This window comes from Psittacula echo (assembly GCF_963264785.1).
Source record: "Psittacula echo genome assembly, chromosome: 14".
Classification (NCBI taxonomy): domain Eukaryota; kingdom Metazoa; phylum Chordata; class Aves; order Psittaciformes; family Psittacidae; genus Psittacula; species Psittacula echo.
In genome coordinates, this window is record NC_137750.1 from 609776 (window position 1) to 620914 (window position 11139).

General features: G+C 63.2%; 2 protein-coding genes across 3 annotated transcripts; one reads left to right on the forward strand and one right to left on the reverse strand.

Moving 5' to 3' along the window:
• Positions 1 to 889: 889 nt before the first annotated feature.
• TMC6 (transmembrane channel like 6) lies at positions 890 to 7937 on the reverse strand. Its single transcript, XM_080629321.1, has 21 exons — positions 7819 to 7937; positions 6897 to 7006; positions 6614 to 6732; positions 6192 to 6323; positions 5942 to 6100; positions 5748 to 5853; positions 5563 to 5656; positions 5220 to 5474; positions 4746 to 4930; positions 4528 to 4672; positions 4284 to 4439; positions 3986 to 4161; positions 3773 to 3854; positions 3147 to 3244; positions 2943 to 3038; positions 2594 to 2669; positions 2271 to 2404; positions 1760 to 1936; positions 1546 to 1624; positions 1347 to 1424; positions 890 to 914 (listed from the first exon to the last, which is right to left on the reverse strand). The coding sequence occupies exons 2-20, from the start codon at positions 6950 to 6952 to the stop codon at positions 1353 to 1355; spliced, it is 2397 nt and encodes a 798-aa protein (XP_080485447.1). The 5' UTR covers positions 6953 to 7006; positions 7819 to 7937; the 3' UTR covers positions 890 to 914; positions 1347 to 1352.
• Positions 7938 to 8103: 166 nt separating this feature from the next.
• Positions 8104 to 10384, forward strand: SYNGR2 (synaptogyrin 2). Of its 2 annotated transcripts, XM_080629318.1 has the most exons (4): positions 8104 to 8264; positions 8583 to 8820; positions 9087 to 9226; positions 9331 to 10384. In XM_080629318.1, exons 1-4 carry the CDS (start codon positions 8157 to 8159, stop codon positions 9526 to 9528), a joined length of 684 nt encoding a protein of 227 aa, XP_080485444.1. In that variant the 5' UTR covers positions 8104 to 8156; the 3' UTR covers positions 9529 to 10384. The 2 variants fall into 2 exon arrangements, with proteins under 2 accessions (XP_080485444.1, XP_080485443.1); XM_080629317.1 differs by having other exon boundaries at positions 8104 to 8820.
• Positions 10385 to 11139: the final 755 nt, after the last annotated feature.

The following is an 11139-nucleotide window of genomic DNA, read 5'->3' on the forward strand; positions in this document are numbered from 1 at the left end:
GCACATGCTGTGGCACAACCCTCCTGGGTCTGTTGGTGTTGTGCCATGGGGCAAACAGCTTGCCAGGGCTGCAGTGGGACACAGCTCTCAATGCTGGGGGCTGCAGGGACCACACTGTGATGGTGAATGGTTCCTGGGGCCACGCACAATGAGGTGACTGCTGCTGTGATCCTTACCCTGCAGCATGGGCACAGTCTGATGGGCAGGTGATGCTGAGGAGCCCAAGCAGACCCAGCCCCTGAGTCACCAGTGCTGGGGAACACCAACACCTAAAACCTGCCCGCTCCCAGCCCAGCAGGTCCAGACATGGGGTGGGAGCCCCGTGCACAGCTGTGTTTAATGGGCAGCTCAGTCTGCAGTGGAGGAGCCAGAGCCCCTGATTCCTCTGCCCAGCCCTCAGCACCACGGCTGGTTTCTGAGGCTGTCATGCAGGCAGGCACAGGATGACTGGCTGGGGGGAACACAGGTGGCCTTGTACATGGGGAAGATACTGTCCAGCTCCTCTCCTCCCAGTGGAACATGGGGCTGGAGCTGCACTGGGGCTGTTCTGGGCAGTGCAATGGGGCTGCAGGCTCTGTCCAGCCAGTGTGACTGTCCCCAAAGACTTCTGAAAACAGCCCAAAACTGTCCTGGGGCACTCAAGGGAAGGAGCATTATTCTCTGCTGACTGCAGCCCAGGTACCTCTGTGCCCTACGATCCTGCTGCATCCCCAGCAGCTCTGGGCAGTGGGAGCACCCACGTCCCTGTGCTCCAATAGGTCCTTGACCGCTGCAACCCAGAGGAGAGGATCTTCCACAGCACCTCATGGTCCTGCTGCTTCCATCACTGCAATGGCTTTGAAAGACAGAGAGATCCATCCCCTGACTGTGAGCAGAGTCCTGTCCCGTCCTGCTCCTTCCTGGGGCGACTGACACTATGAGGACAGATACAGACCTTGAGACACTGTCTGCTGCCCCGTTCTGCCTCCCTCTAAATGTCCCCAGCCACCTCCTGTTCCCTGCCCCAGTCCTATCCCAATCCTGATCCTGGCTCTGCAGTCAGCTGGAGCCATTCTCAGGCAGCAGCACCAGGGATCCAGCATCCCCTGGGACACACTAGGTATCGGAGCAGCCTGGGCGCCTCCCCAGCAGGCTCAGCCCTGCATCCCTGGCTGCCTGTGCCAGCGGAGCGAGTGGACATGGAATGCTAGGCTCAGCCCAGCACCTCCTGCACATTCCTGCTCCCCAGCAAGCAGTGGGACTGGCCCTGGCCATGCTGCTCCCACCATTCCAGCACAGAGCAGAGGAATGCCCATGTGCCCAGCTGAGAGCCTTGGCAGTCCCTGTCCTGCCCGTGCAGGGCTCACCTGGGCTCAGGCATGTCTCCCCCTCTGCTCGTACACGGAGTGAAGCTTCTGAATGAGAAATACTTTATCTTCCCCTTCCTGCAATGAGAGACGTTGCAGTGAGCAGCCACGGGACTTGCTCTGGGATGTCTGAGTTGACATCGAGCAAGCCCGATCACGGCCACGCCAGGGCTGCAGCAGCCAGGCTGAGCTCACGCACGTTGGCGATCTGCTCCTTCAGCAGATGGATGATCCTGCGCTGGCCTCTCAGCACCTGGATGTTGAAGTAGATCCCGGCTCTGCAATGACAGTGAGGTGGGATGGCAGCACCCAGGACACCGTGCCCTGGAGTGACCCTGGCTCCAGCCCTGCTCGGGGCTGTGACAGGGCACCCCAAAGCACATCCCTGGGGGCAGCCTCGGGTCCATACTCACAGCAGGACCCCCGAGATGAAGAACGGGAGGAACGGGTTTTCCACCAGGTGCTGGTGGGCCCAGGTGAACCAGGTGATGTTGGGGTTGGACTTCTCCAGGACTTGCCCCCAGGTCTGCCAGGACTTGTAGATGGTTTCCAGCCCCTGGAAGGGACCACAGGTTTCCGATGGCTGCACCCTGAGCACACAGACCGATGGGGCTGGTCAGAGTCATGGGCAGCCCATGGCCTAGGGCACTGCCCAGCCTCAGAGATCCAACCCTCCAGGGACCAGCCTGCCCAACCATCCCCCTTGTCCTGCACCAGGAATAGCTGGGAGCAGTGGTCACAGTCCAACTGCTGCTGTGCTGTGTGCAGTGACCAGCAGCTGGGCAGCATCTCCCTGCCCATGGCAGCGATGCGCAGCCCTGTGCCAGGCTGATGTGCTCCACGTGCCATCAGGGCTGGAGGCACCATCTCCTTCAGCAGGCAGCAGCAGTTCTGTGCCCAAGCCGTGGTCCGGCACATACTCACGACCAGATGGTGTACAAGAGGAAGATGGCTGCACCCAGGAAAGATGGGAAGCAGAGCAGGGCAATGAACATGGTGCTCATGTGAGACGCTTGCCAGGGCTTGCTCGGGGACTGGCAGTTGTGCACCAGACTGGTCTGCAGGCACGGAGCACAGTCCTGGGCTCAGGGAAGCAGCCACAGGAACATGAGCAGGACATATGCTGTCCCCTTCATCTCCTCCACTGAGCAAGCCTGGAGACACCCTGTCCTTGCTCCCGAGGCCACGCTGGTGGCTACAGGGCAGCCTGTGGCACTGCACAGTCATGGGGAAGGGGCAGCTCTCACCTTTTTGATGTAGAACAGCAGCAGCAGCTTCAGGACCTGCACGGCCGGCAGGAGCGGTGCAAAGAGAACACCCAGCCTGGGAGAGGGGGACCATGCACTGAGCCGGGTCCGAGCCCCAGGGAGGCAGCAGTGCGGCACCCACACCAGCTCTGCTCAGGCTTCTGCACAGCCAAGAGCTGGCAAATGTGCCCCTGCCTGTTTTGATTTGTTGCCCTCGTCCCACCTGTGCGAGGCTGGGGTGTCTCCCATGACCCCACTGAGTTCCCAGTGCCCAGTCCCAGCCAGCCCCAGCACTTGCAGGGCATTGGGCAGCAGAGGAAGGAGCTGTGCCGGGTAGGACGCATCTCACCAGGTCAGGGTCTGCCCATAGATCAGCTCCAGCACGTTCCGGGCGATGTCAAACTCGGGCTTCTGGTTCCTCTTCAGCCTCTTCTCCAAGACGAGCCTGGGCAGGGGCAGAGCTCTGCTCCCACACTGCTGCTGGGGCTATGGCAGCAGAGCCGGGGCCGGGCCAGGGCTGTCACTGCCAGAGAACACCTCCCAGGGCAGTTACCTCCACACCAGCTCTCCGAAGAGCGTGTCCAGCAGCGTGAATACAAAGTCCATCACCACAAAGCGATACAGGTCCTGCCCCACACACGTCTCCCAGCACTGGGGAAACAAACGGAGTGGCACAGACTCATTGGCAGTGCACACTGCTGGCTCATGCTGAGCCTCTCATCACCCCAAGCCCTTCTCCTCAGGGCTGCTCTCAAACCATTCTCCACCCAGCCTATATCTGTGCTTGGGATTGCCCCAGCACACATGCAGGACTTGCACTTGAGCCCCACGAGGCTCCCACTGGCCCACCGCTCCACCATGTCAAGACATCAAGCTGGCAATGAGGCTTCTCCTCCTCAACCGTCCCGTGGCTGTGAGGGGCTGTGGGACCTTTTCCTCCCTTGCACCCCTTTCCCAGCCGCCCCAAACTTGGAGAGCCCCTGGCTGGCTGTCTCCCGCCTCTCCCTGGCAAAGGAGCAGATGGTGCTTGTGATGCAGAGCCCTGCTGCAGCCTTGGCTTTGCTCTGTGCTCCCTGGGCAAGGGACAGTCTGGATGTTGTGTTCCAGGGGGCTCACATGAGTGCTGGGTGCCCCTTGCACTGACCCACACAGAGCCCGACCCTGCATGGCAGCACTGACCTCCTCCATTGAGCAGACAACCCTCCGGCTGAGCCACTGATAGCAGAGCAGACCAACCAGGACCATCTTCAGAATGAGGTTCCTGAGGAGCAGGATCAGAGCCAGGAGCCCCTGAGCCCTTGGGTTGGGGGGGCTGAGCCCATGGACAGAGTGCCCAGCCCCAAAGCATCCTCACACCGCAGGTGGGGAGCAGGATGCTCCCATCCACCCTACCTGCAGATGGCCACATAGACCTGAGCCCCGGGGTAGTCCTGCCTCTCCCACGCCGCCAGCAGGTTGTACAGATGGGGCATCACCGCGTTAAGCCCAGACACCACGAGCGGCAGGGCCAGCAGGAGGGTTTCCTGCTGCTGCTCCCCCCCTCCCTGTGCCCGGTGATCCTGCTGGACCTGGCAAGCAGCACCTCAGTGAGGACACGGGGAATGACGCCGTGGGGCTGCCCATGTCTCCAGGGCTGCTTCACGGCCTACCCAGCACCCAGCCCAGCACCAGGGCGAAGGGCAGCACTCACCATGTGCATGTGCTGTGAGAAGCAGTGCACAGCCACGGCGCAGCCCAGCACCGTGCTCAGCGACAGCAGCCAGGCCAGGAGCAGCACCACAGTGCGGCCCAGGCGCTGGCAGAGGCTCCGCGGGCGGGAGCGGGAGTGCTGCTCCGCCAGCAGCTCCTGTAGAGCAGAGCCAGTGCTGCCCAACCTGCTCCGGGGCTGCAGCCAGGTGGGACCCAGAGTGTGAAGGATCAAGCCCAGTGCTCACCTTCAGCTGGGTGCAGATGTTCTCACACTGCAGCTTCACTGAGCGCCTCTGGACCACCTTGAAGTCCCAGGCACAGAACACTCTGACAGGCAGGTCCTGCAAGGAGCTGCCTACACGGTAGCTCTCCCCGAAAGAGCAGTACATGCTGCAGGAAGAGGAAAGTGTCAGAGCACCAGTGCTGGGTGAAGGCTGCAGTGCCCGAGGTGCTGCCAACCCACCTGTACACCAGCAAGACACAGGTGATGAGGAAGGAGACCCCAACACTGGACGTGTAGGCCAGGGGCATGTTGTATGGGAGTGAGGGGATTGCAAGGGGGCACATGCTGGGGCTGGAGGCGCAGGGGCTGTTGAGGGTGGTGTTGCTGTAGTAGCCATAGTAGAGCAGCGAGTGAGTGAAGTACCCCTGTGGAAAGGCACGATGGGGCACACGGCTCCCTGCCCAGCCTGGCACATCTGGGCCAGCCCGTGGGGAGAGAGCCCTGGGATGGGGCAGCACCAGGGCCCCCTTCTGCACCCCCAGCACTGATGATCCCAGTGCCCTGGCTGTGCAAGGGGAGGGACTAGGGCATCACTGTGGTGGGGATGCAGGACAAGGATGGGGCATTGCTGGGGGTGGGGGGGATGCAGGGCTGGACCCCGGGCTGGTAGCAGCTCCTGCTCTGGGGACGCACTGGCAGTGGTGCAATGCTTACCGCTCCTGTGAGGAGCTCAAGGCCAGTGAAGGGCTGAGGGTTGGCTGAGGCAGGGGGATACGCAGCCTGCAGGGCCACCACAAAGACCAGGAGGATGAGGAATGAGATGATGTTGAGCATAAGGAGCGTCTTGAGGAAGAGGAAGTAGGAGAGGACACTGGAGCCGAAGCGGCCACCAATCTGCTTCAGTGAGTAGTGCCAGGGCTGCATGGCGGGAAGCAGGGACAGGAGCCTGTACCAGAGCCTGCGGCAGCACTGCAGGGAGAGCACAAGGAGAGCACTGAGGTTGGACCCTGCAGTGGAGCCCCCGATGCTGCTCCACACACCCATGCCCTGGACTTACGAGGATGATATGGTCCTTGGACACTCCGCAGAGAGAGGGCTCCTGGTGCTGGTCACAGTGCCTTGGGGGGCTCCCCTGCCCACTCAGCTCCTGCCTGCCCAGCAGAGAAGGGTGTCAGAGGGGGTGTGGGCCCCGGGACAGCTCTGGCTGTGGGAGCCCTGTGGGGCCAGTGGGACCGGACATACCTGAGGGCGCGTTTCTCTGCCAGGCAGAGAGGCACAGTAAGCAGCATGTGGCTGCGGTGGCTGGGCGAGAGGCTCAGTAGCTCATTCACCAGCAGGCTTCGCTTGTCTGGGGGCACAAGGGGCTCAGCAGGATGCAGCCACCAGGACGTGCCTGTCCCAGACCTGCTGTGGGGACAGTGCCCGGTGATGCTCACCCTGCAGTGTGGCTGTGGTGGGGTCGGTCTCCAGGTCGTACAGCCGCAGGCTGGGCCGCGCTGCACGGCAGAGCTGCTGCAGGGGCGGGCGGCTGCTCCGGCGCCGCAGCCGTGCCGTGCGGTTGTAGTACTGGGATAGGATGGCCCCACGGCTACGCCCTGCAAGCGACAGCAGGCACAGGGTGGGTGCCCACAGGACACAAAGGGGACAGGAGAGCTCCTGGGTCTGGGGCTGCTGGATGGCACCTACCGATGGTGCGGCTGGGCATGCTGGCAAGGATCCGCAGGGAAGCAGAGGAGTACCCGGGGTGCTGCTCACCCTGTCCGGGCTCTGGCCAGGCTGTGGCATCGATGTCTGGGGTAGCCTGGCAGGCCAAAGGCTCTGGGAGAGGGAGGGCAGAACATAGAGCAGTGAGAGCCAGAGCACACATGGCTCTAGTCCCTGCACCTTTGCTGCCCTGCTCTGGCACTAAAGCCAGGCACCTGCCCCGGTGTGTGCTCCTTCTGGCACACCCCCTTCTCCAGGGCCAGTCTCCATGTCCCCAAGGGCAGGTCTGTCGTGCTGCCTGCACTGGCGAATGGTCAGCAGGCTCCTGCACATCCTTTGGCCGCAGCCGGTCCAGGCACAAACACTGTCCCTGTCCCACCCTGACTGTGGCCATGAGGCTTTACCTCTGCTCCTATTCTGCATCTCCAGCTCCAGACCTGCCTCCATCAAGCTGCTCTGCTCCTGGATGAGCTGGTGGAAGGAGGTGTGCAGGGCTCCTTCATTGTCTGGGCTCAGCTCCTCGCTGTGGGGACACAGACCTGTTCTCTTAAGGCTGGGGGAAGGCTCCAGGGCCTGGAGCCATGGCAAAGCGCCAGTGCCAACCCAAAGCCCGGCCATGCCACCCCATGGCACAGGCACCCAGAGCCTGTTGGGGGGCAGGATGCTGGAGGCACCGCTTGTACACACCCATCACTCCCGGTGTCCTCAGAGATGTGGAGGGTAAAGGTGGGTGGCTGGGACATCCTGCAGGGCCGAGGGGTCTTGGTGGCACTGCACTCCCTCCAGTATGTGCCCTGCTACGGTGAGCAGACAGGGGTCAGCAGGCACCATGCCACGGCACCCCGATTTCCTCAGCTGCCCGTGGGGTGCCGGCCGTTGGGATGGGGTGTCAGGGCAAACCGGGACTGTGGGGCTAAACCCGTATCTAAACCCGTGAGGAGCACACGGTCAGCCCGGCCCCAGGCCAGCGGGCTGGGAACTGCGGAGGGGCAGGAAGGAAGGGCAGCGGGGAGCGGCGCAGGTTCCGCCGAGCAGGTCCCGCCGCACGGGGCGCCCGCACCAGCCCCGGTCTGCGCCAGAGGAGCCCGCCCGCCTCCGGGGCTCTGCGCTTCCGACCGGCACCCGCGGTCCCGGGGCGGCGAGGACTCCGGGCCCATGGGGCTCGAACTGGCCCTGCGAGCTCGAGCTGCTTTCTCCCCCCGAGCAGAGCAGTACCTGTCCCCCCCCGCCAGTGCCCTCCCGGGACCAGAGAGAGGCTCCGCCGGGGCCCCGCCGCTCGCGTCCCGCTGCCCCTCGCCTGCAGGAGCCCCAGCGCCTTCTCCTTCCTCCTGTCCCTCCTCCCCCTCCACCACCCCAAGCCTCGGTAGCCCTCCCAGGGCGGACTAAGGCTGCTCCGGGCAGGCGGTGGCACCCGCGAAGCTCCCGGCCCGATCCCCAGCCCCTCCGACAGCTCCCTCCTTGCTCCGGCACCAGGAACTGGCGTCTCGGCGCGGGAGCGAAGCCGCCCCATCCAGCTGACTGCCCAGGCCAGCCCAGCGCTCCCGGTGCCGGCGAGGGGCGGCGGGTGATCCCCCAGCGGAGCACCCCGCTCCCCACCGGTCGCGCTCACCGAGACCCGCCGCGAGGCCGAGCCTGTCCCGTGGCACAAAGGACGTCGGGAGGTGCCGAGCGCTCCTCCGCCGCGGACCGCGTGGAGCTGCTGTGGGGCCGGGGCTCCCCGTGCGCAGCTATCGCCCTCCCAACTGCGCAGGACCGAGCGACAGCGAAGCCCGGAGCTACCGGGGTTGGGCGCGGGGTTGGAGCTGCGCTCAGTGGCCAGGTTGGAGGGGACCCAGCCCCAACAGCCTGAGCCCGCCCTCCCCGCCCCGTTGGCAGCGGGGACCACCCGCCCCGCCTCGGGGCGGTACCGCGCAGAAGCAGCGGGGACGCGGCGGCAGCTCCGGCGCGATGGAGGGCGGCGGTGGCGGCGCTTACGGAGCGGCCAAGGCTGGCGGCGCATTCGATCTGGGCCACTTCGTGCAGCAGCCGCAGGTCGTGGCAAGGATCGCCAGCGCGGTGAGTCGGGACTGGAGGGACTGCGGGAGGGCCGGTGCCGCACCCCGGAGCCCGCACGGCCCGGCCCGACCTTCCCCTCCTCTCCCTCTCGCCCGCCCCTTCCGAACCCCCCCAGCCCGGCGTTCCCCTCCCTTCTGCCCGCCCCGGAGCCCGCCCGCCACTGCCTTCTCCTTCCCCTTCTTTTTCTGTCTCCCGGCCCGGCGCAGCCGCGATGCGAGCCCTCAGCGGAGCCCGGCCCGGCCCGTGCCGGTGCCTCAGCCCTGGCAGGACTCCTCGGCCCCGGTGCTGCCCACCGGACGCCTGCTCCCGTCTCCGCAGGTCTTCGCCCTGATCGTCTTCTCATGCCTGATCGGGGAGGGCTACACCAACAACCCCAGCTCCTCCCAGCTCTTCTGCATCTTCAACCACAACGAGGATGCCTGTCGCTACGGCATCGGCATCGGTGTCATCGCTTTCCTCGCCTGCATCTTCTTCTTCATGGTGGACATCTACTTCCCACAGATCAGCAACACCACCGACCGCAAGTACCTGGTCCTCGCAGACCTTGGCTTCTCAGGTGCGTGCGGGTGCCACAATGGCTGCCCTTGTCCCATGACGTGGCTGCTGGTGCCTGGCGAAGGGAGTCGCTACTGCCTGGAACACTGCCCATGAGCCACGCGCTCGTTGCTCAAGGCAGTCTGAGGAGCCTGTGAGGCTGTGCTGGGTGCCTGCGTCAGCCACCAGCCCTATGCAGCCTGGTGGGAGCAGGGTCAGGGCTGGGGACCCTCCTGAGAGCAGCAGGATGCAGCCCCGGCCCCTCATGCTCCTGCCTTCCCCCTTTAGGTCTTTGGACGTTCCTGTGGTTTGTTGGCTTTTGTTTCTTGACCAACCAGTGGGCCTGGACACGGGCCGAGGATGTGCACATCGGGGCTGACTCTGCCCGTGCTGCCATCACCTTCAGCTTCTTCTCCATCTTCTCCTGGGTGAGTTCTGCCGCGGGGGAGCTGGGCACTGCTGTGCTCGAAAGGGTGGTGCAGGGGCTCCCAGACCACATAGCCCTGATGCCACTGGCCCCTTGTCTCTCCAGGGCCTACTGATCACCTTTGCTTACAAGAGGTACAAAATGGGGGTGGAGGACTTTGCTCAAAGCTACATTGACCCCAGCCCGGAGGTTTCAACTCCCTACTCCAGCTACCCGAACATCAGCCATGAGAGCTACCAGCAGCCACCTTTCACCCGTACGGCAGAAGCCCCTGAGGGGTACCAGCCGCCGCCAGTGTACTGAGCTGCGGCTGGGGCCCAGCAGGAATGGCTGCACCGGTGCAGTGCTCTGCTGTGGCATGCAGGGGAGGGACCTGCCATGTGAAGGGGGACAGTGGGTGGGAAAGTGGCTGCTGCTTTCTGTGAAGGCCACTGGCCGTGGTGTGGGGTGCAGGATCTGAGCTCCCCAATGCTGGGACCCAGTGTGCAATGCACAACTGCTGAGTGCAGCCCTGGGGCTGTGGGGAGGGTGAGTGTGTGGGGCTGGCCCTGTGAGGCCAAGCTGCTGCCCCTGGGGAAGCTGCTGTGGGGTGAACGTGTGGTTTGCACCCCTGGCTCTGTCCTGGCCATACCCATGACTGCTGCCCTGTTCTGGTGCCTTTCCAGCCCTGCTGGCTGCAACTCCTCAAGTGCCAGCTTTTGCTGCCATAGCACAGCCGGGCCATCCGGCTCCTGCTTCTCCCGTGCCTTCCCCTCCGCTGCTGCTGGGTGAGCTTCATGCCAAAGCCCTGTCTTATCTTGGCTCTAAACTCTGCTGTGCCTTCCCACAGCCTGCACCAGAGCTGCCAGTGCTGAGTGATGCTGTTTGGGGGTCTGTGGGAGCAGTAAGTGCTGAGATCTCTCAGTGGGCCCAGGGCTGACCCTGATCTCCAACAGGGGCCCTGGGTGCAATTCCTGCTGCTGCAGCCCCTGCACTTGCCTCTCCATTCCACACCCCACTCAGCTCTCAGCCCATGCCAAGGCACCAGTGTGGGCTGCCTATCTCAGGGTGTGCGTGCTGCTGCACCCAGCAGCAGTGTGGTGTGTGAGCTGGCGCTGCTGGGGCTGGCCTTCGAGTAGTTCTTTGTCACCGTAGATATGAAATAAACTTTTTCACCTCGCTCCCCCTACGCCTCTGTTCTCTGGGGAAGCAAAGCAGGATTCTTCCTCCTCCTCTCCCCCAGGGGCCGGGGCCCCCAGGCTAGGGAGCAGCAGAGCAGCCCCAGCCAGCTCCTGCACTGCAAACAGCACACTCATGCCAGGTCTATTTTTAGTTTGTTGGGTAGGTTTGGGCTGCAGCATAGGCAGCTGCTACAAGCTATCAGCCCATGCTGGTCCCTGCAGGGGAGCCTGCTCAGAGCAGACTGGTATAAAACACACACAGAAACTCATTAAGTTATTTATTAAGCTTAATTCATCATATTATTTATTAAAGGGGAAAGCCCAGGCCTGGCGCTCCCACTTGTGTGTGCTAGAACTGTCACCACCTCGAGTAATGCAGAGGCACATACGCTTACCAGATGGTGTTATAACCTGCTGGGGAGGTCCCTCCTCCTGTCTGGTGGGTGTACGCAGAAACCACTGCATTGCATAGGGAAGTGTGAGCTGGCCAGAACCAAGAAATGCTGTTTGGAGCTTGTGGGCACTGGCTTAAAGGTAAAAGCACTTTTGGGAGGAATAAGGAAGAAAACCCAAACCTTCCAGAAAGCCAAAAGTCAAACAAAGGGAGAAGAGGATCCTTCAGCCAACCTGCAGCAGAGGAATGAGCCTTGAGAAGTTTCAGAGGGCTCAGAAGGCAGCAATGTACATGACTAAGAGCTGAGAACCGCTCACCCAAAGCAGAGACCCTTCTCCAAACCACTGGGTCTTTGAAGGA

Excerpts from the sequence above, each read along its gene's own strand:
- TMC6 (XM_080629321.1), bottom strand. The coding sequence starts at position 6,952 with ATGTCCCAGCCACCCACCTTTACCCTCCACATCTCTGAGGACACCGGG. Across the intron at positions 6,324-6,613 it reads GATGCAGAATAGGAGCAGAG|AGCCTTTGGCCTGCCAGGCT; the intron begins GTAAAGCCTCAT and ends TCCCTCTCCCAG. Across the intron at positions 4,931-5,219 it reads TTGAGCTCCTCACAGGAGCG|GGGTACTTCACTCACTCGCT; the intron begins GTAAGCATTGCA and ends GCCTTTCCACAG.
- SYNGR2 (XM_080629317.1), top strand. The coding sequence starts at position 8,157 with ATGGAGGGCGGCGGTGGCGGCGCTTACGGAGCGGCCAAGGCTGGCGGC. Across the intron at positions 8,821-9,086 it reads CGCAGACCTTGGCTTCTCAG|GTCTTTGGACGTTCCTGTGG; the intron begins GTGCGTGCGGGT and ends TTCCCCCTTTAG. Across the intron at positions 9,227-9,330 it reads TCTTCTCCATCTTCTCCTGG|GGCCTACTGATCACCTTTGC; the intron begins GTGAGTTCTGCC and ends TTGTCTCTCCAG.